The sequence below is a fragment of the Salvelinus namaycush genome, chromosome 29 (genome assembly GCF_016432855.1).
Source record: "Salvelinus namaycush isolate Seneca chromosome 29, SaNama_1.0, whole genome shotgun sequence".
Classification (NCBI taxonomy): Eukaryota; Metazoa; Chordata; class Actinopteri; order Salmoniformes; family Salmonidae; genus Salvelinus; species Salvelinus namaycush.
The window spans coordinates 23,931,065-23,956,705 of NC_052335.1; the positions used below are offsets into that span (position 1 = coordinate 23,931,065).

General features: G+C 46.4%; 1 protein-coding gene across 1 annotated transcript in view; it reads right to left on the bottom strand.

Annotated features, from left to right (window-relative positions):
- The window catches only part of LOC120024359 (laminin subunit alpha-4-like), a 37,832-nt gene that overhangs the window by 4,539 nt on the left and 7,652 nt on the right, over positions 1 to 25,641 (bottom strand). Inside the window, exons 3-34 of the mRNA XM_038968583.1 lie at positions 25,206 to 25,333; positions 25,008 to 25,088; positions 24,548 to 24,762; positions 21,321 to 21,421; positions 20,951 to 21,131; positions 20,367 to 20,450; positions 20,085 to 20,236; positions 16,917 to 17,027; positions 16,346 to 16,457; positions 15,888 to 16,052; positions 15,556 to 15,749; positions 9,892 to 10,008; positions 9,178 to 9,326; positions 8,684 to 8,825; positions 8,491 to 8,584; positions 8,274 to 8,390; positions 7,947 to 8,132; positions 7,599 to 7,738; positions 7,272 to 7,436; positions 6,343 to 6,488; positions 5,225 to 5,387; positions 4,866 to 4,999; positions 4,543 to 4,714; positions 3,882 to 4,013; positions 3,622 to 3,764; positions 3,309 to 3,438; positions 3,067 to 3,204; positions 2,822 to 2,955; positions 2,500 to 2,655; positions 1,697 to 1,850; positions 1,305 to 1,498; positions 945 to 1,134 (exon numbers count right to left, since the gene is read on the bottom strand). Of these exons, the coding sequence (XP_038824511.1) occupies positions 945 to 1,134; positions 1,305 to 1,498; positions 1,697 to 1,850; positions 2,500 to 2,655; positions 2,822 to 2,955; positions 3,067 to 3,204; positions 3,309 to 3,438; positions 3,622 to 3,764; positions 3,882 to 4,013; positions 4,543 to 4,714; positions 4,866 to 4,999; positions 5,225 to 5,387; positions 6,343 to 6,488; positions 7,272 to 7,436; positions 7,599 to 7,738; positions 7,947 to 8,132; positions 8,274 to 8,390; positions 8,491 to 8,584; positions 8,684 to 8,825; positions 9,178 to 9,326; positions 9,892 to 10,008; positions 15,556 to 15,749; positions 15,888 to 16,052; positions 16,346 to 16,457; positions 16,917 to 17,027; positions 20,085 to 20,236; positions 20,367 to 20,450; positions 20,951 to 21,131; positions 21,321 to 21,421; positions 24,548 to 24,762; positions 25,008 to 25,088; positions 25,206 to 25,333 (4,620 nt within the window). The remainder of the gene's footprint in view (positions 1 to 944; positions 1,135 to 1,304; positions 1,499 to 1,696; positions 1,851 to 2,499; positions 2,656 to 2,821; positions 2,956 to 3,066; positions 3,205 to 3,308; positions 3,439 to 3,621; positions 3,765 to 3,881; positions 4,014 to 4,542; positions 4,715 to 4,865; positions 5,000 to 5,224; positions 5,388 to 6,342; positions 6,489 to 7,271; positions 7,437 to 7,598; positions 7,739 to 7,946; positions 8,133 to 8,273; positions 8,391 to 8,490; positions 8,585 to 8,683; positions 8,826 to 9,177; positions 9,327 to 9,891; positions 10,009 to 15,555; positions 15,750 to 15,887; positions 16,053 to 16,345; positions 16,458 to 16,916; positions 17,028 to 20,084; positions 20,237 to 20,366; positions 20,451 to 20,950; positions 21,132 to 21,320; positions 21,422 to 24,547; positions 24,763 to 25,007; positions 25,089 to 25,205; positions 25,334 to 25,641) is intronic.

The window sequence follows — 25,641 nt, forward strand, 5'->3', positions numbered from 1 at the left end:
ATATTATTTATTGTTGCCGGGTTTTTTTTTTTTAACTCCACCATATTCAAAAGATTAGCCAGCTGGCTCTGTGGCTTGTTCTCGCACTGGATTTGTCATAGCATTGATTTAGGGAAAACTTCACCACAGAAGGAAACCACTGGCCTATCTTTGACTTTGCCATCTATTGTTATCTTCAAAGTTTGGCATCTTCCATAAATTGTGTCTGCGAATATGCCATAGAAATAGTAAGAAAGAATAAGATGAAGCTCCGGTAATATGGATAAGTATAGAAAGATAGCTGATATGCGTTTTTCTACATTGTAATGGACACGGTGCAACCTTTGGTAGGCTCTTGGCAGGCTTTGGCTGGGGTACAGCAAAGCCAAGTCAGCCTGAGCTCATGGTTCTCACAAGGGAAGTGAAATGATCGGCTACAATGATTTTGCTCATGATCATGCACGAAGTTCCTTTTCATTATCTGGAGAGACACTCGTGGTTTTTAACTAACGTTACACCAATCAAAGCAGTGGACCGATGGGGGGAGTGGGTATGCAAAATGCTTTAATATCACGCAATTATACAATTTATGAAATGGTCATAGACAGTATATATCTTTTTTTATAAAGACTAGCTAAAAACTAAGTGAAAATTGACAAATTATCCAATGGATTATGATAATTTTCAGTTAAAAAAAGTACAGGAGCACAGATCTGTATTTAATAGTTTACAAAAGTAGTTACCTTCTGAAATCTGTATTCAATTAGTTATAAAAAGTAGTCCGTTCTTAGGATCTGTATTGAAATAGTTGTAGTCAACTATTCGTTCCTGTTTATTTTTATTTTTATAAAGCATAGTTAAAACTATAGTTATCCCAGGTCTGGTATACTGTATGACAGTATACTGTCAGAGATCAAAGTGATGTATTTTTGTATGGATAGTGGGGAATAAGTACATTCACTTACATTGTGCCATGCTCCATCATTGTACTTCTCCAGGCTCTTGATCTTGACCCTCTGCTGACCCAGGTTGAATGTGTACACCAGCTTGCCATGGGCCAGGAAGAGAGCCATGAAGTTGTCCTCCGCCTCATCTGATACATAAAAGATTAGGCCAAAGGAGGACTGGGTCTTCAGGGACAGGGAGAAGTGAGACCTGGGGGAGGATGGTGCATAAGAACTAGTACTTAGACCAGAGAGCATGTGACTAGTACTTAGACCAAGAAACCAAAGTGGAGTTCATGTGTAGAGTGAGTTCAGGATTGACCTCTGGTTGACTTCTGGTCAACCTATGTACCCACAATGTTTTCCTAGCCCCGGCCTTACTTCTTAGAGAGGGACCCTGGGATGTCTGTGAATTCCTGCCTGCTGTTGGCAGTGCCCCCATAGTGATGGGCATGGCGGGTGGCACGGGGCCTGGGGGACAGGTAGCAGGGCGTCTCCTCTGTCTCTCCTGGCTCCTGGTCATCACTATTCAGTCCCAACAGGCCTTTTGGGAGGTTGGACTTATCTCTGCCCACCTTTGAGAGACAAAGGAAGTCACTTGACTGTTAGTAGTGAGTCAATGCATGCATGTCTCTAGTTCAATATTCACTGATTAATTCTGTACTCCTTCCGCATTGATTATACCAAGATGGGCATGAATAAAAATGTAAATTGACATTTCGTAGCAAACTGTGTTCACTGACATGTATGGAAATTAATGTATGTCTTTATACCTTCCTTGTATGGCCCTGCTTGGGTTTGGCAGAGTTTTTACTTTGCTTTGAGAACAGGGCAGCGGGTGGTCGCTTCACAGGACAGTCCTGCAGAGAGGTCTGGACATTCTCAGTGTACTTCTGAAAGTCCTCTGGCTCAATGTCTCTGTCTTGTCTGAAGAGAGAGAGAGAGAGGGAATAGCATCTAAGTGCCAAAGACATAAGAGCCATAGAGATACTCACACACACACAACTCTGTCTCCATGGAAACACACTCCTTGTACTCCCACTCGGCTCTCAACAGCAGCTCTATTTGTGAGCCTGGCTTTCCTCCTCTCATAGATAAAGCTAGGCAGCTAGGTTTTCACCAACCAACCTAAGCCAAATGATCAATTAGCATGCTCTCATAACAGCAGTCCCTGGAGAAAGGAAACAGGCTCACTAACAGTGTGCAAACTTGGACTTGTTCACTCGCTAATAAAATGCTCTTTACAGAAACACATTCAGCATTGACTGGTGGTGGACGAGGTCAGCTCACCCATAAAATTGCTTTATTTTAAATTGTTTAAATGTAACCTTTATTTAACTCGGCAAGTCAGTTAAGAACAAATTCTTATTTACAATGGCGGTCTACACCGGCCAAACCCGGACGACGGTGGGCCAATTGTGCGCCGCCCTATGGGACTCCCAATCACTTAAGTGACTTCTCTATATAGATGCAATCCATGACAATCCATTTCATCAAATGCATTGCAACTTGAGTTGCAATCCTGTCTATGTATTTCTAATGTGGTCTGAGTGCTGTGGCAGTGAGAGAGTGTGACCTGCTGATGTAGGCATAGCTGATGCAGCCAGTGAAGTTCTTGATGCTGCTGCTGGGAGAGCCTCCGAAGTAGAAGTTCCTCACTGTGGATGCTGATGGGGCAGCAGTCGGACGTTTCTTCTCATGCTTGTCTTTGTCATCCACCACCAACTCATACCTAGGATAGCATTAGATGGTTCATAAGCCAATTAGTGCAATGAATAATGATAGCCTATTCTATATTCAAAGAAACCTTTCAAATATGAAGAAATCTCAAAGTGCCTTAACAGCAGGGCAATCCGTAAAAGCACATTGTACATGGGAGCCATACATTGGATTCTTACTTGTCATTATTCACTGAAGCTACCAGGAAATGGGTAATTCCATCATTGTACTGCTTCTTCTGTGATTTGACTCTAGTGCCTCTGGAGTTCAATACCACTGCTCCATTCTCAAGGGTGATGGTAAACTCATCAGACTGGAGGAGAAAGACAGAGGAGAGTTTATAACAGTTGTATGTCCTTTGTAGTTCCTTTTGGAACTCATATTAAAAAGAGAGCATTCTTGATTTAAGAATAAATCAGTATACCCCTTCGCTGTGGTAGAACAGGAGACCAGTAGGCTGCAGTGTCCTGAAGTTAAGGCCTCCCTCGAAGGTGTTGAAAGGAGATATCTTTGCTGCAGATCCTAGGTAGCTCTCTCCAGTGAAATAGGCTTTACGGGACATCTGTGACAATCCAAGACACAACAGGGATATTGTCAACTATTGTAGTTCATTTGATTCTGAATATGCTTTGTCTAGTAGAGTTTAATGTGGACTACAGTACATACAAAGTACTCCTCAGGACAACCGCTGCTGATGCCAATAGTGCCTGGTTCCTCCAGGAGGTTAAAGTCTTTCTTCTGGAACTGGAAGCCCTTCACACAGCCCTTCAGCCCAACCAGGGAGGATAGCTCAGGCCTGGGGGAGAGGGAACAGGCTCATAGTTTCATAGCGCATAGCTGTATTCAGGCTAATCCCAATGTTATAATCTGTTGATATTGTGTTACAATTGTCAATTATGCTTTTAAGGTTATACCTCTGTCAAGGTCCTTGGATTGGTGTGAGAAAGTGCATGATTGTGGTGTTGGTTGGACAACTCACCTGGAGAGGAGAATGTGCGAGGGGGCTCCTCCTATGTAGATATCAGAGAAGGGCAGAGTTTTTTTCTCGTTCTCCATGGACTTCACGTGACTCTTGTCCACCAATAGAATGAACTTCTTGGAGTAATGATAGATCACTGACACCTATAAAAAAACAGCGTAGATTAGATTACTGTTGAGGACATTTATTTTATTCACATCCCACAGTTGTAGAATGCACACCCCTGCAGACACAAAGAGAATGGGATGATTTAGATTTACCTCATGGTATCTTGCGTCGTTGATTTGTAGTTTGGGTGAGTTACTCTCCATGACGATCGGGCCTCCACTGAAGCCAAAGTCATACATGAGACGTAGGAAGCCATTCTTCAACTCCAACAGGAAGAAGTTGTCCTGGAAAGAAGATGGAAGAATTACAACAACAACAAAAAATTCACGGTTACATGATGAAGAAACATTATTGGTAAATCTCTATGCTCTCTGTGTCACGCCCTGACCTTAGAGAGCCGTTTTATTTCTCTACTTGGTGAGGTCAAGGTGTGATGTGGGGTGGGCATTCTATGTTTTGTATTTCTGTGTGTTTGGCCGAGTGTGGTTCCCAATCAGAGGCCGCTGTCTATCGTTGTCTCTGATTGGGAATCATACTTAGGCAGCCTGTTTTGCCACCTTAGTTGTGGGTAGTTGTCTTTGTTAGTGGCCTGTATAGCCCTAGTAAGCTTCACGTTCATTTTTGGTGTTTCTTGTTTTGTTGGCGACATTCTTAATAAAGAAAAATGTACGCTCACCACGCTGCACCTTAGTCCGGTCATTTCCCTGACGACGTTCGTGACACTCTGAAGCATTACAAGGCATAGCACTGCATCACTGACTGACTGTGTTGCTTGTTCAAATATAAAGGTGACATTTTTGTTGCTATATTTACCCCGGTGACCATGAGTAACAGGATGCCGTTGTTTGCTACTGTCCGAACAGCAATGTCAAACCGGGTGACGATGCCAAATTTACCCCTCCTCTCCATGTTGTTGATGAGGGCATATCCAGTTCCGTCAAACAGGTAGCTGGCGATACGACTCTGTGAGAATGCCAGCTTATACCTGATAGGGCAAAGAAAACAATGTTAGATTTAAGTCAACATTAAGTGACTTGTCTGAACAAGCCTCAGATGTAGACGTGGACTCTTTAAAGGCAGAGGTAATATCTAAAGTTCCCAACAAAAATGTTTGGACAAGATGCAGTATATCATACCTGGGACAAGGTGTTGAAGCAACTACATCCATCTTGTGGGTCTGTTTGAAATTGTACATACTGATGACATCGTTATTCAAAGAGGCCAACTCGATGCAGCCCACAAAAGGAGCTAGGCTGAGTGCAGGTGGAAGCTACAAGAAAAACAAATGAACAACATTCAGAATCTTATCTTGGAAGGGAAGAGTAAATACAGAATCATTGCAATACTGATTCAATCCTGCTGTGTCAATGGGTCTTGTGTGAAGTACAGGTTACATCAACACTGTATGATGAAAACGGTCTGCTATGCATTAGCCAATGCCACAGAACTCTGATCAAAGGCTGGTATCATATCCTGTTAGAAAGTAATACTGTACCCTGACATCAGCGGGGACGCCACCCACAAAGAAGACAGTGTCTTTAGGATCCAGGTCGAACAGGGAGTCGGTGCCAAAGGCCTCTCCCTTCTGGATGAATTTCTGCTCGTCTGTGGATGTCTGACTGGGTACGGTCAGGAACACTTTGCCATGTCTGCCCAACCTGTCAAAACAGAGACACAAAGCAGCGTGAATAATCAGTCACATCAACACCATTACCTCCTGCATGGGCAGATCAGCCTCCTAGCTCCCTGTGAGTGGTTAGACTAGACAGATGTACTGACTGTGTGAATGGATGGACGACCTTTAGCCTGGTCGCAGATCTGTACTCAGTGGTGTAAAGTACTTAAGTAAAAATACTTTAAAATACTACTTAAGTAGTTTTTTGGGGCATCTGTACCTTACTATTTATAATTTTTGACTACTTTTACTTTTACTTCACTACATTCCTAAAGAAAATAATGTACTTTTTAACTCCATACATACACCCAAAAGTACTCATTACAATTTGAATGCTTAGCAGTACAGGAAAATGGTTAAATTTACAAACTTATCAAGAGAACGTCCCTGGTCATCCCTACTGCCTCTGATCTGGCAGACTCACTTAATTTACAAACTAAGAATTTGTATTATGTCTGATTGGTGGAGTGTGCCCCTGGCTGTAAAAAAAATATTATAATAATAATAAGGAAATCGTGTCGTTTGGTTTGCTTAATATAAGGAATTTGATGTATAGCATTTCATTTAATTTTTACTCAAGTATGACAGTTGAGTTCTTTTTCCACCACTGTACTTAAGTACATTTAATACCAGATACTTTTAGACTTTTACTCAAGTAGTATTTTACTGGGTGACTTTCATTTTTACTTGAGTCATTTTATATTAAGGTATCTTTATTTTTACTCAAGTATGACAATTCAGTACTTTTTCCACCTCTGTCTGTACTGTATGTGCTTTAGCCAAGTCCTTTGTCATTGGTTGTCAGTCATGATGCCAAACATGTATGGCATGACAGCAGACACGACAGAAGTCTTGTCTAAAAAGCATTAACTGATCTGCTTCCAGAATATGATAGTCAATCTGTGTGGATCTGTTTCTTAGGAAATACTCTACTGTACCTCTCCACTTTGATGAGGTTGAAGACTGGAGGCCATTGGCTGACAGGCTTTGAACCAAGTGGGATCTCGACATCTTCCTCTCCCAGTTTGTAGACGTACACCAGGTTGTCATTCTTGATTGCCAGACCCATGTAGTCCTTCCTACCCTATATGATATATAGGACAAAAACCAAGGTTACAGGTTTTATACAACATATAATGCATGTACTGTAATATGGAATCCCTGCCTGTGCTCTTTTCAGGAAAAGCAAAGCATCCAAATCTTTGGTTTCATAAAACCAACGAATGGTCACTGAGATTGACATTTCTAAGCAACACCACTGCATAATTTACAGCAGTGGCAGAATCACCAGGGTAAGCAGCATCGTTAATGAGAACAGAGAGGCCCATAGAGGAGAGATCTGCCCTGCTGTCAATAAGCCCCTATGGGTGGGGGATAACGCCATTTATGTATCCCCGACTTTGAAGGCAGTGGCACACACATTGTTAACAGGGGTTTCCTGGAAACCTTTCAAAAACGGCAACCGTTTGCTTTCAAAGGCCTCTCCTGCTCACATAATGACAACAAACCATTAATCTGCACACAAGCTGCTCTCCCTTTCATCTCAGGCCGTCCTCAGGGTCCAAGTCTGGGAAGTTTCAATAGCAGATCTGGGCCATTCTGCACCCCTCTCCTCCCACCCACCCACTTCTTGCACACAACAGAACAATGCCTCAGTCAGATCACAGGGGCCATTGTGGTCTATGCTGCTATCCTGATCCCAGATGTGTTTATGCTGTATGGCAAACTCCCATAGTAGTGACATCACAACAGCACGAGTTGGCTATACAGGACAAACATATCTGCTTTAGAGAAGAGCCAAGCTGCTGAACCCAGCACCAGCCTTGCTCCCTATTCCCTGTCCCTCCACTCCCCCGAGCATCCTCACATTTCTGTCTCCCAGATAGAAGATGAAGCGGTCCTCGATAGGGTCCTTATCTGGGTCCACCCTGATGAACATGCTGATGGTGGTCACTGTCTTCAGGTCCTCCAGGTTGGTGTGGGGCTGCACCTGAACCGATGACTGACCGTTGAACTTCATGGACACTTGGACCTATGGTGTGACAAAACATGATATATCCGTGTCATACGACCTTGATTACAAACACGACTTGGGATTATAGTAACGTGAGACTATATAGGATTTTACTCATCATAGGTGGTTGAAAGTATATTTCGGTTGTGATATAGTGATTGTTAAGGTGATAATATTGACCTTCTTGGCCACACTCCTGGCCTGGGCAATGAGCTCTCTGATCCTCATGATGTTAGTGGTCACATTGTTCACTTGGTTCTTCTCCTCCACCACACGCAGCTTATCCAGCAGTTCAGGGACCAGCTCAGACAGGTTCTCCACTAAAAACACCACCATAGATGGAGAGGAAGAGGACAATTTACAACAATAATTCAACTACTTTTTTCTATTAAGCCACCACAACCACAGAGCATTTTATTCTGAGAATCTCTGTTCAGTTTTACACTTACTAGTTTCAGTGTAATGCTTAGTCATTAAGTCTTCTCTGTTGAGGATTGAAATGCTGTAGTCTGTATGAGTGTACTGTACCTGCTTCCCCAGCAGAGACTACAGCGTGGTCAAAGGCTGCAGCAGAGTAATCTTGGTTCTTCATGTTGGTGGCCCACTCCTCTACCTTCTCGTGGATGGGGGTGATGGTCTGCAGGACCTCCACTGACCGGTTCAGGGTGCCTTCAGCCACCTCCTTGGTGAGCTCCAGACGCTTGGTGGTTCTGCCTGGAAGATCAGAGTGGAATTCAGAACAAAAAAATTTCACTAAGGAGATAAGGAGAGCAACCTTGGAAGGGCAGTGAATACAATGATGTGTATGTCAGAGACCCTAGATAGGCTATGGGCCAGAAAAATAATGTGTTTTACCTGGCTCAATTCCCTTGATATCTTTCAGTACTACCGCTAGTTTTTTGGTGTTGTCATCCATGGTCTCCTTGGTCTCCTCAATGTATTTCATCTTGTCCAGAACCTCAGCTTCAACCTCTGTGGAGATAATTCACACATGCATCATCACTGAGGATAACCTGTACAAGCTAGTCTCTAACAATAATCAAACAATGCTGAACCAGAAAATGTGTCATACCGAATTGCTCAGAGCGCAATGAAACAGATTCCTTGAGGACATTCTCACTCTGGGTCTTCAGAAACCCCATCTGGGTGTTGATCCCACCGCTGGCCTGCCATAGACAGCACAGTTTTAGGTTACCAAGCGAAAATCACTGTACAGTAGCCTAAATATATGATATGTAGCTAATTGTGCATTTCAGACAACCTACATCCTCAGCTCTTGTTGCTAAATCCATTGTTGTCAGTCCAGTGATGTTGGCCTCTTCGATGTACTGGACTATGTTGTTGTACACATTGGCTGTATCCAGAGCCTTCTGCACGAAGCCGTTGGCATCACTGCATTTCAGATTACTAGGTGAAAAGAAACATACCACAAAATCAATGTCTGGTTAGAATGTTTGTAAAGCATTGAGGATAAGGAACATAGCTGAAGTGCTGGCCTACTTTTAACTGGTGCTACTACTGTACATTAAAGGGTGGCCTTTCAATGGTGCTTTTATCCAGTTTTGGATAAACATGTTCAGTGGTGATTTTGTATCTTGAATGTGGTGTCCATTATCATGGAGTAGAGGATATTCAAGTGTAGTTGTGCTTAGTAGTTGGTTGGTTCTACAATGTGATGTGCATTTATCATGGACTAAGGAGGAGTGTTTAGAGTGATGCAATGATTAGATCACTACTATGTAACATCACTACTGCTCACTACTCCAGCTCGTCCGCTTGACTCTGGAGGTCCTCTGCGTGGTCCTGGGCTCTCTGGACCAGGTCTCTGTCTGCCAGGGGCAGCACCTCAGTCTTCTCCTGCAGCCCCTTGCTGGCGCCGTCGATCGCAGCGTGGTATTCAGTCACGTTCTACACAGACAAAGACCACATTCCACAACTTAACTAACAATGTTACCTCTGAATGATTCTATTTCTCTACTGAGTAACCCAATAGAGAGGCAATTGACTTAAAGGGGAATTGTTCAAAGAAGCAGTGGCTTTTTCGATCCCAATCAATTCCAAAAATGTGTCTCTCATTTTGTCTGTCTGTTAAATTTGTTATGGATTGCATAGACCAGTACATGGGACTCTCCCTGTCAGTCCATATTCAACACATGAACTGAAACATTACATGATGACCTCATTGAGGGGGTCCAAAACACAAAGCTTTCAGGCATACACTCTTAGCCTTTTTTTCTATCTAGAACCTAAAAGTGTTCTTCGGCTGTCCTCATAGGAGAACCCTTTGAAGAACCCTTTTTGGTTCCAGGTAGAATACTTTTGGGTTCCATGTAGAACCATTTTCACAGAGGATTCTAAATGGAAACCAAAAGGGTTCTACCTGGAACCAAGAAAGGTTATCCTATGGGGACAGCCGAAGAACCCTTTCGGAAGCCTTTTTCCTAAGAGTATACAGGCCGAGAACAGGCCTTACCTGCACCAGGAGATGCATCTCGGCCACAGTATTTTCAGTGTCCATGATAAGGTCTTTAGCCATCTGCAAGGTGTCATTCACAGCTTCGTAGTTCTCTATCAGCTCCTGCTGCTTGGCCTGGGAGAGAGAGTGAACAGGATTAGTGAATACTCTGACTACTGTATAGTACCGAGAATATACATTGTGTAGAGAGTACAGGTTATGTATCTCTCCCATATGAACACTCGTATCATAAAAGTACATAAATCATAGGTAGAAGCATTTCAAATGTCAAATGAAAGCTGCAGGCCTAATCGATGCTGAACATCAACATTTCATTCATAGCACTCCCTTTAACAACTTGTATTTTGCCCTAAAGAGGCAAGAGAGAAATATGTGTTGACAGCAGTTATGAGTATGGTACAGTAACACTCTCTTTCCCCCATAGTAACCCTGGCTGTGTTTCTCCTGCCACGACTTCTGTTGACTAATCTGCTATGGGAAGGAAGAGCCCCAGATTATGGTCAGCCTCCTGACACACACATACAGCCCTGAACCAGCTGGTTGTCCTATCTCCAGCCTTCACTGCAGCAGCTGGTTGCTCCTAGCTCCAGCCTTCACTGCAGCAGCTGGTTGCTTCTGGCTCCAGCCTTCACTGCAGCAGCTGGTTGCTTCTGGCTCCAGCCTTCACTGCAGTGGCTGGTTGTTCTAGCTCCAGCCTTCACTGCAGCAGCTGGTTGCTTCTGGCTCCAGCCTTCACTGCAGCGGCTGGTTGTTCTAGCTCCAGCCTTCACTGCAGCAGCTGGTTGCTTCTGGCTCCAGCCTTCACTGCAGCAGCTGGTTGCTCCTAGCTCCAGCCTTCACTGCAGCAGCTGGTTGCTTCTGGCTCCAGCCTTCACTGCAGCAGCTGGTTGATTCTGGCTCCAGCCTTCACTGCAGCAGCTGGTTGCTCCTAGCTCCAGCCTTCACTGCAGCAGCTGGTTGCTCCTAGCTCCAGCCTTCACTGCAGCAGCTGGTTGGTCCTAGCTCCAGCCCTCACTGCAGCAGCTGGCTGCTCCTAGCTCCATCCTTCACTACAGCACAACCACAATGGGCACATAATGTAAATTTGTGCATGACAATAGGGCCAGTCTCTGGTATTGTCACGTTCCTGACCTGTTTTCTGTTGTTTTGTATGTGTTTAGTTGGTCAGGGCGTGAGTTGGGGTGGGTATTCTATGTTGTGTGTCTAGTTCGTCTGTTTCTGTGTTCAGCCTAATATGGTTCTCAATCAGAGACAGCTGTCAATCGTTGTCCCTGATTGAGAATCATATAAAGGTGGCTTGTTTTGTGTTGGGGATTGTGGGTGGTTGTTTCCTGTCTCTGTGTTTGTGTTCTGCACCAGATAGGACTGTCTCGGGTTTCACGTTTGTTATTTTGTTATTTTGTTAATGTTCATTGTTTATTGTTTAATTAAACATGTTGAACACTAACTGCGCTGCATTTTGGTCCTCTCCTTCATCCCAGGAAGAAAGCCGTTACAGAACCACCCACCAAACAAGGATCAAGCAGCGTGGCAACGGGCAGCAGCAACAGCAGCAGTGGTACCAGGAGGAATGGTCATGGGAGCAAATATTTAACGGAGAAGGACCCTGGGCTAAGGTTGCAGAAGATCGCCGCTATCTGGAAGAGTTGGAGGCAGCTAAAGCCCAGGAGCGGTGGTCTGAGGAGGCAGCACGGAAGCGGGGCTGGAAGCCCGTGAAGAAACCCCAAAAATTTCTTGGGGGGGGCTAAAGGGTAGTGTGGCGAGGGCAGGTAGGAAACCTGCGCTCACTTCCCATGTTTACCGTGGAGAGCAGGAGTACGGGCAGACACCGTGTTATGCGGAAGAGCGCACGGTGTCTCCTGTACGGGTGCATAGCCCTGTGCGGGTTATTCCACCTCCCCGCACCGGGCGGGCTAGAGTGAGCATTGAGCCAAGTGCCATGAAGCCGGCTCTACATATCTGGCCTCCAGTACGTCTCCTCGGGCCGGTGTACATGGCACCAGCCTTACGCATGGTGTCCCCGGTTCGCCAACACAGCCCAGTGCAGGTTATTCCACCTCCCCGCACTGGACGGGCTACGGGGAGCATGCAACCAGGTAAGGTTGGGCAGGCTCAGTGCTCAAGGGAGCCAGTACGCCTGCACGGTCCGGTATATCCGGCGCTACCTTCCCGCCCCAGCCCAATACCACCAGTGCCTACACCACGCACCAGGCTTCCAGTGCGTCTCCAGAGCCCTGTACGCACTGTGCCTTCTCCACGCACTCTCCCTGTGGTGCGTGTCTCCAGCCCAGTACCTCCAGTTCCGGCACCACGCACCAAGCCTCCTGTGCGTCTCCAGAGCCCTGTACGCACTGTACAGGGCTCTGTGCCTTCTCCCCGCACTCGCCCTGAGGTGCGTGCCCTCAGCCCGGTACCACCAGTGCCGGTACCACGCACCAGGCCTATAGTGCGCATCGAGAGTCCAGTGTGCCCTGTTCCTGCTCCCCGCACTAGCCTTGAGGTGCGTGTCTCCAGTCCGGTACCATCAGTTCCGGCACCACGCACCAGGCCTACTGTGCGCCTCAGCAGGTCAGAGTCGGCCGTCTGCCCAACGCCGCCTGCACTGCTCGTTTGTCCAGCGCCGTCTGAGCTGCCTGCCTGCCCAGCGCCGTCTGAACTGCCTGCACTGCTCGTCTGCTCAATGCCGCCTGCACTGCTCGTCTGTCCAGCGCCGTCTGAGCTGCCTGCCTGCCCAGCGCCGTCTGAACTGCCCGCGCTGCTCGTCTGCTCAACGCCGCCTGCACTGCTCGTCTGCCCAGCGCTGTCTGAGCTGCCTGCACTGCCTGCCTGCCCAGCGCCGTCTGAGCCATCCGTCTGCCCAGCGCCGTCTGAGCCATCCGTCTGCCCAGCGCCGTCTGAGCCATCCGTCTGCCCAGCGCCGTCTGAGCCATCCGTCTGCCCAGCGCCGTCTGAGCCATCCGTCTGCCCAGCGCCGTCTGAGCCATCTGTCTGCCTAGCGCCATCTGAGCCATCTGTCTGCCCAGCGCCATCTGAGTCATCCGTCTGCCACGAGCCATTAGAGCCGCCCGTCTGTCCCGAGCCATTAGAGCCGTCCGTCAGTCAGGAGCCGCTAGAGCCGTCCGTCAGTCAGGAGCTGCCAGAGCCGTCCGTCAGTCAGGAGCTGCCAGAGCCGCCAGCCAGTCAGGAGCTGCCAGAGACGCCAGCCAGTCAGGAGCTGCCAGAGACGCCAGCCAGTCAGGAGCTGCCAGAGACGCCAGCCAGTCAGGAGCTGCCAGAGACGCCAGACAGTCAGGAGCTGCCAGAGACGCCAGCCAGTCAGGAGCTGCCAGAGACGCCAGCCAGTCAGGAGCTGCCAGAGACGCCAGCCAGTCAGGAGCTGCCAGAGACGCCAGCCAGTCAGGAGCTGCCAGAGACGCCAGCCAGTCAGGAGCTGCCAGAGCCGCCAGACAGTCATGAGCCGCCCTACAGTCATGAGCCGCCCTCCAGTCATGAGCCGCCCTCCAGTCATGAGCCGCCCTCCAGTCATGAGCCGCCCTCCAGTCATGAGCCGCCCTCCAGTCATGAGCCGCCCTCCAGTCATGAGCCGCCCTCCAGTCATGAGCCGCCCTCCAGTCTTGAGCCGCCCTCCAGTCTTGAGCCGCCCTCCAGTCTTGAGCTGCCCTCCAGTCATGAGCTGCCACCCAGTCCGGAGCTGCCACCCAGTCCGGAGCTGCCACCCAGTCCGGAGCTGCCACCCAGTCCGGAGCTGCCACTCAGTCCGGAGCTGCCACTCAGTCCGGAGCTGCCACTCAGTCCGGAGCTGCCATTCAGTCCGGAGCTGCCATTTGTCCGGAGCGATTTCTCTGTCCTGAGCTACCTCTCTGTCCTGAGTTGTCTCCTCTATTTAGGAGGGGCCTTGGTGAAGGTTCCTGGACCATGGTCGGGGGCGAGGGTCGCCACTCAAAGGACGCTAAGGAGGGGGACAAAGACAGTGGTGGAGTGGTGTCCTCGTCCACCGCCGGAGCCGCCACCGCGGACAGATGCCCACCCAGACCCTCCCCTTGAGTTTTAGGGGTGCGCCCGGAGTTCGCACCTTGAGGGGGGGGGGGGTTCTGTCACGTTCCTGACCTGTTTTCTGTTGTTTTGTATGTGTTTAGTTGGTCAGGGCGTGAGTTGGGGTGGGTATTCTATGTTGTGTGTCTAGTTCGTCTGTTTCTGTGTTCAGCCTAATATGGTTCTCAATCAGAGACAGCTGTCAATCGTTGTCCCTGATTGAGAATCATATAAAGGTGGCTTGTTTTGTGTTGGGGATTGTGGGTGGTTGTTTCCTGTCTCTGTGTTTGTGTTCTGCACCAGATAGGACTGTCTCGGCTTTCACGTTTGTTATTTTGTTATTTTGTTAATGTTCATTGTTTATTGTTTAATTAAACATGTTGAACACTAACTGCGCTGCATTTTGGTCCTCTCCTTCATCCCAGGAAGAAAGCCGTTACAGGTATAAATTAGAATCGCAATCCCTCAGGATTTCACACCATAATGAATAGGAACAACAGGCCTGTTGTATTGTATTTTGGATCTATAAACATTATGGAAAATCTTTCAGTTGTCTAACAAGCCTCATGCCTCAGACTGAGGAAATGTTAAGGAGCTGTACAAAATGACTGTACACATTCAGGTAGCTGTGGGTATTCAACTCTAAGGGGCATATCCTATTTATATGGGCTATGGGGTTATGCTTGTGTTGTACAATAATGTATCTACCCCCCACTCTGTGCCTCCTAACAATCCCTAACAGCTGTTTCTGTCTTATTGTTCTCTACTACTAAATACCATGGGTAACTGAGTTCTCTGGCAGATGTTGGGAACAACTACAGTCCCCATACTGTATGGCAGAGAGGGAATATCTGGTCTATTCCTTGGAAGGAGAAGGACAGTTGCTTTCCAGTGATAAAGTCAAGCTGAATTTCTGCAACATTCAGAGGGAAGATAAAGGCAGACGGCACTGATGCACCTCAGAGCAGGCTGGAGCTGCACTGATCTCTTTAGCTGGGCGTTATCAAATCAAATGTTATTGGTCACATACACATGGTTAGCAGATGTTAATGCGAGTGAATCGAAATGCTTGTGCTTCTGGTTCCGACAGTGCAGTAATATCTAACAAGTAACCTAACAATTCCCCAACAACTACCTAATACACAGAAATCTAAAAGGGGTGAATGAGAATATGTACATATAAATATATGGATGAGTGATGGCCGAGCGGCATAGGCAAGGTGCAATAGATGGCATAAAACACAGTATATACATATGATATGAGTAATGTAAGACATGTAAGCATTATTAAAGTGGCATTGTTTAAAGTGACTAGTGATCAGAGTGAGCTGTGGTAATGAAACCATGCTGACAAACACAGAGAGCCAGGGAGTCAGGCAAGCAGAGAGCCAGGGAGTCAGGCAAGCAGAGAGCCAGGGAGTCAGGCAAGCAGAGAGCCAGGGAGTCAGGCAAGCAGAGAGCCAGGGAGTCAGGCAAGCAGAGAGCCAGGGAGTCGGGCAGCCAGTAGGGAAGGCATAAAGTCAGTCAGGCAGCCAGTCAGTCGGCTAGAGGCATTTGGGGAGGCAGGAGGAGAGAGGCTCCAGACGGCACGCTCTGGTCTAAGCTGATCCCGGGGTCGTGGGAAGTCACCTCACTCCTCTGGAATTTGACGGTGTTGGCTTTGTTCATGTCTTCCGTCTCCTGGACAGTGTTGGCAGCCTTCTGGAGGATCTCCTGGGCCTCAGAGAGCTTGTTGGTGAAGCGGGAGAGTACCTCCCGTACCGGGGCCATGCGGCTGTCTGTACTGATCAGCTTCTTCTCCAGCTGACGCATGCGTCTAAGGACTGGACAACACACACATTTGTAAATACACAAGACCACAAATCTTGTCTCTACCTCCCCATTATAACACGTCTGTAGCGTGTGTGTTTCTTTGTGTGGATGTGTCTACAGTATGTGTGAGTGTGTGCGTTTTTTCTCACGGTCGTGGGCCTCGATTGACTCATCGGTGGCGATGGGCTCTTTTGGGGAAAGGTCCAGTTTCTTCATCCAGGCCACCATGCCCTCGGCAACAGCTGTCTTCTGTCTGATGATCTCTGGGTCCAGATCCTGATGGACACTGTACATCTCCCAGTCACTGATCATCTCTGTGAGACACAGCCACGACACAGAGCACAGGGGGAAGGAAGGATGGGATATGGCTATGGGACATGACAGAGGCTCCACTACCAAAAGCACCCTCATAAACACGTGCTGATCAATGGATGGCAGTAGGAAATACAGCAAAGGTGATTTGGATCTTAAGGCAAGGCGGGCTTAAAAAGTAATTGGATATCATATATCAACATTTATAACAAACCTAGAAGCATTATGAATAATGGGGGAGGTGTACGGTACTCAGAGAGGCATAGCAGTGTATCTTTAGCAGGCTTAACAATACCTTCAATCAGCACGTTGAGGGCGGTAAGGTTAGTTGTCAGCTCATCAGCCAGAGTGACGCTCTGTAGTGTGTCGTCATCCACTCTGTCCCCCAAGGACTTCACTACACTCTCCTGGCCCACAGCAAACACCACACAGATCAATTACATAGTTAAGACATGACAAACACCACAGAACACAAAAATCAATGACACATTCTGGATACCACCACTACAAGCTCAACTTAAACAGATTTGATGGCTCAGAGATAACTGAACTGCATAACCTTAGTCTCTCGTGACAGACATTAACATTAAAATGCTAAATCGAGTAGTGGGAGATTTGGTTCTGGAACCAACAGGACCCTGAACAGCTTCTACCCCCAAGCCAGAAGACTGCTAAATAGTTTACATTTTTAGTCTACACCAGTTGTTTACGAAGCATGCAACAAAAACATTTGAGTTAGTATGAATTAACTATATGTTGGTTTTTGTATTTGGACTTTATTTCACCTCCAGAGAAATGTCAACTATGAAAGGAGGAAGGAAGAGGAGTGTGAGTGAGTTAGATGAGTGATGAAGGTGTCCTCTTACCGTCTCTGCAAGATGGTTAATGTCTAAGAGTAGAACAGCGCTGGCCTCCTCCAGCTGCCCAGTCTGGATCCTCATCAGAGCTGACTTGTTCCTCCAGTTCACAAACTGTGTCTGGAAACAAAACATAGGGGTAATGGGATACACTTACACAACACTATTACAATACAGTAAATTCATGTTAGGATTGTCAGAAGAAAATTATGTGATTCACACAGTACAATGGTTGTTATATTGGCTGGTTAGTTGGTTGGTTGGTTGGTTGGTGTATGATATTTGCCAAACTTTATTTTACAAAAACTCCGCTAGTTGAGCTGCTTATTTGTCTTGTTTAAATCAGAATGAACTGATAATATAGGTGTGTATAAACATCTTGAGTCCCAACTATATCAGCCTGAGCAGAGAGAAAGGCTGTACGTGGTGTGATCTTAACAACATACAGGAACTCAAGTCCTTTTGTTCACCTGACCTAGAATTCCTCACAATCAAATGCCGACCGCATTATCTACCAAGAGAATTCTCTTCGATCATAATCACAGTCGTGTATATCCCGCCCCAATCAGACACATCGACGGCCCTGAAAGAACTTGATTTGACTCTATGTAAACTGGAAACCACATATCCTGAGGCTGCATTTATTGTAGCTGGGGATTTTAACAAGGCTAATCTGATAACAAGGCTCACTAAATTTGATCAGCATATCGAATGCGCGACCCAGGCTGGCAAAACCCTGGATCATTGTTATTCTAACTTCAGCGACGCATATAAAGCCCTTCCCCGCCCTCCTTTCAGAAAATCTGACCACAACTCCATTTTGTTGCTCCCAGCCTATAGACAGAAACTAAAACAGGAAGCGCCCGTGCTCAGGTCTGTTCAACGCTGGTCCGAACAATCGGATTCCACGCTTCAAGATTGCTTCGATCACGTGGACTGGGATATGTTCCGCATAGTGTCGAACAATAACATTGATGAATACGCTGATTTGGTGAGCGAGTTTATTAGCAAGTACATCGGTGATGTTGTACCCACAGCGTCTATTAAAACATTCCCCAACCAGAAACCGTGGATTGGTGGCAGCATTCACGCGAAACTGAAAGCGCGAACCACTGCTTTTAATCAGGGCAAGGTGACCGGAAACATGACCGAATACAAACAGTGTAGCTATTCCCTCCGCAAGGCAATCAAACAAGCTAAGCGTCAGTATAGAGACAAGGTAGAGTCGCAATTCAACGGCTCAGACACGAGAGGTTTGTGGCAGGGTCTACAGTCAATCACGGACTACAAAAGGAAAACGAGCCCCTTCGCGGACCACGATGTCTTGCTCACAGGGAAACTAAACAACTTCTTTGCTCGCTTTGAGGACAACACAGTGCCACTGACACGGCCTGCGGGCTCTCCTTCACTGCAGCCAACGTGAGTAAAACATTTAAACATGTTAACCCTCGCAAGGCTGCCGGCCCAAACGGCATCCCCAGCCGCATCCTCAGAGCATGCGCAGACCAGCTGGCTGGTGTGTTTACGGACATATTCAATCAATCCTTATCCCACTCTGCTGTTACCACATGCTTCAAGAGGGCCACCATTGTTCCTGTTCCCAAGAAAGAGAAGGTAACTGAGCTAAATGACTATCGCCCCGTAGCACTCACTTCCGTCATCATGAAGTGCTTTGAGAGACTAGTCAAGGACCATATCACCTCCAACCTACCTGACATCCTTGACCCACTCCAATTTGCTTACCGCCCCAATAGGTCAACAGACGACGCAATCGCAATCACACTGCACACTGCCCTAACCCATCTGGACAAGAGGAATACCTATGTAAGAATGCTGTTCATCGACAACAGCTCAGCATTTAACACCATAGACCCTGGGTCTCGACCCCGCCCTGTGCAACTAGGTCCTGGACTTCCTGAAGGGCCGTCCCCAGGTGGTGAGGGTAGGAAACAACATCTCCACCCCGCTGATCCTCAACACTGGAGCCCCACAAGAGTGCGTTCTCAGCCCTCTCCTGTACTCCCTGTTCACCCATGACTGCGTGGCCATGCACGCCTCCAACTCAATCATCAAGTTTGCAGACGACACTACAGTGGTAGGCTTGATTACCAACAACGACGAGACGATCTACAGGGAGGAGGTGAGGGCCCTCGGAGTGTGGTGTCAGGAAAATAACCTCACACTCAATGTCAACAAAACAAAGGAGATGATCGTGGACTTCAGGAAACAGCAGAGGGAGCAGCCCCCTATCCACATTGACGGGACAGTAGTGGAGAAGGTGGAAAGTTTTAAGTTCCTCGGCGTACACATCACGGACAAACTGAAATGGTCCACCCACACAGACAGCGTGGTGAAGAAGGCGCAGCAGCACCTCCTCAACCTCAGGAGGCTAAAGAAATTAGGCTTGTCACCAAAAACACTCACAACCTTTTACAGATGCACAATGGAGAGCATCCTGTCGGGCTGTATCACCGCCTGGTACGGCAACTGCTCCGCCCACAACCGTAAGGCTCTCCAGAGGGTAGTGAGGTCTGCACGACGCATCACCGGGGGCAAACTACCTGCCCTCCAGGACACCTACACCACCCGATGTCACAGGAAGGCCAAAAAGATAATCAAGGACAACAACCACCCGAGCCACTGCCTCTTCACCCCGCTATCATCCAGAAGGCGAGGTCAGTACAGGTGCATCAAAGCGGGGACCGAGAGACTGAAAAACAGCTTCTATCTCAAGGCCATCAGACTGTTAAACAGCCATCACTAACATTGAGTGGCTACTGCCAACATACTGACTCATCTCTAGCCACTTTAATAATGAAAAATGGATGTAATAAATGTATCACTAGCCACTTTAAACAATGACACTTTAAATAATGTTTACATACCCTACATTACTCATCTCATATGTATATACTATACTCTATACCATCTACTGCATCTTGCCTATGCCGTTCGGCCATCGCTCATTCATATATTTGTATGTACATATTCTTATTCATTCCTTTACACTTGTGTGTATAAGGTAGTTGTTGTGAAATTGTTAGGTTAGATTACTTGTTAGATATTACTGCATGGTCGGAACTAGAAGCACAAGCATTTCGCTACACTCGCATTAACATCTGCTAACCATTTGTATGTGACAAATAAAATTTGATTTGAACATTTTATTTACTGTACCTGCAGACGTTGGGCGGTGTAGTTGTAGTACTTGATCCTATCGTTGGCTGCAGCCCCAGTGGAGATGTTCAACACACTGACCTTTATCTGGTCCAGCGTCTTATTGGACGGCCTCAGGTCACCAATCAGGTGCCAGATACACTCATCACAACCTGGTGGTAGGGAGGAGACAAATCATTTGTGTGTAATTTCCCCAATATCACATCATGCTAAAATCCAACACAAAGGGTTGTTTAAGATAAACTGAAACGTTCATTTTTATTTCTAACCAGACACTCTTACTGATGTTGCAGAGGTTGACCGTGGTGGATTCAGGGAGACACTCCCCAGTGTGCACATCACAGTGGCTGCTAGCACAGTTACATTCTGGATGGAAGAAACAGACATACACATGCATTTCATATAGCTACAGTTGATTACATGTCGAGTTCCAAGTTGAAGGCTTTATCATCCGGACATAGGAGAGTCAGTCGGAGTACAAATACCAAATATATAATGGAACCAATGGTGGGTCTTTTGGCTGGGAAGGAGTGCTACTGCACATCTGTAGTGTGGTTCCCTGGTTCTCTATAGTGTGGCTGTGGGATGGATGATGGTTCCGGCAGCTGGGCAGATAAATTAGGACTGGGCGGACGGTGATGTCAGAGGAAAGTCAGCTGCCAGCTGCAGTTAGTGCCTGTGGTCATGTGCAGATGCGTACGGATGGTCCCGGTGTTGCAGATCGCAGCAGATGCCTCCCTGACATCATGTATGAGTGGGTGTGGGAATGGTGGACTGGCTTGCTAGCTACAGAAAATGTTATCTGTTCTTAATGTTTGACCAACTGGTCTGAGTGGTTCGCAAGATTAGACAGACACAGTACTTACTCTGACACCCTGAGGGGCCGTAGTTCCAGTAGTCTGGGAGGCAACGCTCGCAGTATCGGCCTCCGGCCCCTGGTTTGCACTGGCAGCTGTGGGTCAGAGGATGACAGGTGGGCCGGAGACCGGCAGGTCCACAGTCACAACTATGGCAGCCCTGGCAGTTATTGAAACCTGTGTGGCCCTCCTAAAGCACACAATGGACATACAGTATGTTAGACATCTGGTTGTTATTTTTGTTATTCACAGTAGCCTTAATGATTTTGTCTGCTTTCATCTTATTGTCTGCTTTACTGAGCAAATCTGTCCAACAGTGTGATTGTGTGACCACATGGTTGTAAGGCTGTCTCCTTGACAAGGCCCTTGAGCGTCTCACCTCACATTGGTCACAGATTTGGCCGGTGACACCAGGCTTACAGTGACATGTCCCTGTCCTGTCATCACACGAAGCTGTCCCACACTTATTGCACTCACAGACTGTAACACAGGACACACTCATAGTTAATACAGAGCGGGAATAGGGGGGCGCCATTTCGACTTTGTAAAAATTCGTTCCCAAATTAAACTGCCTCGTACTCAATTCTTGCTCGTACAATATGCATATTATTATTACTATTGGATAGAAAACACTCTCTAGTTTCTAAAACCGTTTGAATTATTTCTCTGAGTGAAACGGAACTCATTCTGCAGCACACTTCCTGTCAAGGAGTGAGATTTCTGAAATCGAGGTCTCTGTTCTAGGGTCAGTTTATAAATTCCCATGTAAGCTATGGAGCTACATGCACTGCATACGCCTTCCTCTAGATGTCAGTAAGCGGTGAGAATTTGAATGGAGTGGATTGCACCATCTGGGGCACTATAAAAGCTCATGGAACGGAAGGTCCGACCTTTTCAACGGGGCGCCTGGCGCAGGAGGGTCTTCACAATGGCGTCCTGAAAAGCTTTCGTTTTAGCAGTTCTATATCTCCGGCTCTGATTTAATTTTATTTTTGTCTTAAAAACTTCATAAGGTAGTTAATTTAAACCGACTTATAGCAGTTTATATCAGTTTATTGCGATTTTCTGGAATTTCTTTGTCACGCGCTATCGCTAGTTGGACACCTCTCCGGCACATGGCTAGCGTTAGCTGCTATTTCTACAGGAGAAGAGGACATCTTTCAACCAAAAGACGATTGTTCTGGAGAAAGGACACCTTGCCCAAGATTCTGATGGAAGCTCGTCAAATAGTAAGAAGTCTTTATGCTGTTAATTCGTATTTATGTTGACAAATGTTAAACAATAATTCCGCCATGAATTTCGGTGCGGTCTCGCTTTAGCGCACGCTGTATGCGCAGTAACGTTAATTTTAAAAATCTAACACAGCGGTTGCATTAAGAACTAATGTATATTTCATTTGCTGTCCAACCTGTATTTTTTAGTCAAGTTTATGAATAGTTATCGATTAGATTAGGTGCCTCTCCAAGATGGCGCCGGACAGATTGCTTGAAGTTTGGCCACTACTCACATTGTATAACCACGATTTGTGCCGCTACATATGCACATTTTCGAACAAACCCTATATGCATTGTGTAATATGATGTTACAGGACTGTCATCTGAAGAAGTTTATGAAGGTTAGTCAAAAATTATATATCTTTTGCTTGCTTGTTACGATCGCTAACCTTTGCTGCTGGTAAATGGTGTTGTGTTTCTGGCTATTGTGGTAAGCTAATATAATGTGTTTTCGCTGTAAAACACTTAAAAAATCTGAAATATTGGCTGGATTCACAAGATGTTTGTCTTTCATTTGCTGTACGCTGTGTATTTTTCAGAAATGTTTTATGATGAGTATTTAGGTAATTCACGTTGCTCTCTGTAGTTATTCTAGTCGCTTTGGTGAGAGTTGTGATGGTGGCTGCAATGGTAAACTATGATTTATACCTGAAATATGCACATTTTTCTAACAAAACATATGCTATACAATAAATATGTTATCAGACTGTCATCTGATGAAGTTGTTTCTTGGTTAGTGGCTATTTATATCTTTATTTGGTCGAATTTGTGATAGCTACCTATGCAGGAAAAAAATGGTGGAGTAAAAAAAGTGGTGTCTTTTGCTAACGTGGTTAGCTAATAGATTTACATATTGTGTCTTCCCTGTAAAACATTTTAAAAATCAGAAATGATGGCTGGATTCACAAGATGTGTATCTTTCATCTGGTGTCTTGGACTTGTGATTTAATGATATTTAGATGCTAGTATTTACTTGTGACGCTATGCTAGGCTATGCTAGTCAGCTTTTTTACTGATGGGGGTGCTCCCGGATCCGGGATTGGGAGGAATTAGAGGTTAAAGAAGCATGACATGGCCACAATGAAAATTGTTATTTCTGTCCGAGCAATGCCCTAAAATACAAATGAAAATCCTGCAATAGATTGTGATGTAGATTGGGATTTTTCCCATTTCTTCAGTTGTATTCTTCATAGTTTTCTACAAGTGTGTTAGAGCTGGACTTATCTCATCCAAACAGCAACTACAAGTTAATATTTGGTAAACATGCAGCACTTTTCCATGATACTATTCTTACACGGATGTGCACATGGCATTAGATAATACACAGGCCAGGGTTGTCTGAATTGTACTGTACTGTCTCTGAGGCATTGTGTCATTAGGGCACGGCAGGAATTCTCACTACCCAGCCTGCCCAACTGTGTAAACACACAAAATAGACCTCCCCGTATTTCGTTTCAGATAGAGCCTTGTGATTGACTTATGTCTATATGAGCAAAACAAGGGGAAATTGTTAAAGCTCTATTGAAGACAAATCCATAGTAAGTCTTTAACCCCAAGAGCAACGTCAAAGCAGCATTCAAATCCAGAATTGAGCAAATTACTGGATATAGCTTCACTATTGTCAGACATCAAATTAATATCTATTTTTCACCTTGGATGTTTTTCCACGGGTAGTCTACATTGACAGTAAAGTTGACCTGTGTCACACCCTGATCTGTTTCACCTGTCCTTGTGATTGTCTCCACCCCCTCCAGGTGCTTATTTTCCCCGGTGTATTTATCCCTGTGTTTCCTGTCTCTCTGTGCCAGTTTGTCAACCAGTGTGTTTTTCCCGTGCTCCTGCTTTTTCTATTTTCTTTTGCTAGTCCTCCTGGTTTTGACCCTAGCCTGTTTCTGGACTCTGTACCTGCCTGCCTGACCATTCTGCCTGCCTTGACCTCGAGCCTGCCTGCCACTCTGTACCTCCTGGACTCTGTACCTGCCTGCCTGACCATTCTGCCTGCCTTGACCTCGAGCCTGCCTGCCACTCTGTACCTCCTGGACTCTGTACCTGCCTGCCTGACCATTCTGCCTGCCTTGACCTCGAGCCTGCCTGCCACTCTGTACCTCCTGGACTCTGATCTGGTTTTGACCTTTTGCCTGTCCATGACCATTCTCTTGCCAACCGTTTTGGATGATAATAAATATCAAAGACTCAAACCCCATCTGCCTCCCGTATCTGCATCTGGGTCTCGCCTTGTGCCCTTATAAACCTGACTTATTCCCTTTAGCTCCTATTGGAGCAAAGGGCCTCAGTAGGGTAAGTAATGTCTAACAGTACTCTTGGCAAGCACCTCTGCAGTTCTTGGCACTGATGGCGTCGCCGTAGAAACCTGGGGCACACCGTTCACAGTTGGCTCCGGCCGTGTCCCCCCAGCAATTCTGACAGAAGCCGGTCACGTTGTGGCACTCATTGAAGATGTGGTTGGGGTCCGAGTTACCGTTACAGTCACAACTCTTACAGGAGTCACCGATCACCATGGGGTTGCCATAGAAACCTGGAGCACATCTGGGTGAGGAAGATGCAATGTGATTGCCAATAATTGTTTGATTTAGAATGAGTTATCACTTACACTGAAACATCATTGTTATATGAAAGCATTTCCAAATATTTATTGTTCAGGTCCTGAAAAAATAAATAGTGAAATTGTAAGAGCTTTACTTGTCTATATGAGCCGATTTAGGATAATGAGTGTAATTGCTCCCACGGTGGCGTTAACTCATGTTGTTGGCCAAGGTTCTGTCAGCACTGACCTCTCACAGTAATGTCCAGCGTAGCCCTCTTGGCAGTTGCATCGTAGGATGTTACTGCTTCTGTCACAGTGCTCTGCAAAGCTGGCCAGACACAGCGGAAAGAATGTCAGTCAGTGAGCTCTGCCCGCCAACACACAGGCCTCTCTTTGCACTTCCTGCACAACATTAGGGTCTGGATGGACGGACGCTATAGCTTACTTGTTGGAGGGGCTGGACAGGGGACAGGCACACGGCTGGCAGGAGTGACGTCCGTGGTTGGAGACGTCAGGCATGTATCCATCCTCACATATTTCACAGAAATCCCCAGTGGTGTGGTCCTGACATGACTGCATGGTAAAGAGTGGAATATAGTTTAAATCTATTACTGATATGATAGTAGATAGTAATCATAACAGACTAGAAGTATTCCCCATGGTGTAATTAAGCAATAAGGCACAAGGGGGTGTGGTATATGGCCAATATACCACGGCTTAGGGCTGTTCTTGGGCACGACGCAATGCGGAGTGCCTGGATACAGCCCTTAGCCGTGGTATATTGGCCATATGCCACAAACCCCCGAAGTACCTTATTGCTACAAACTGGTTACCAACGTAATTATAGCAGTAACAAGAAATGTTTTGTCATACCCTGGGTA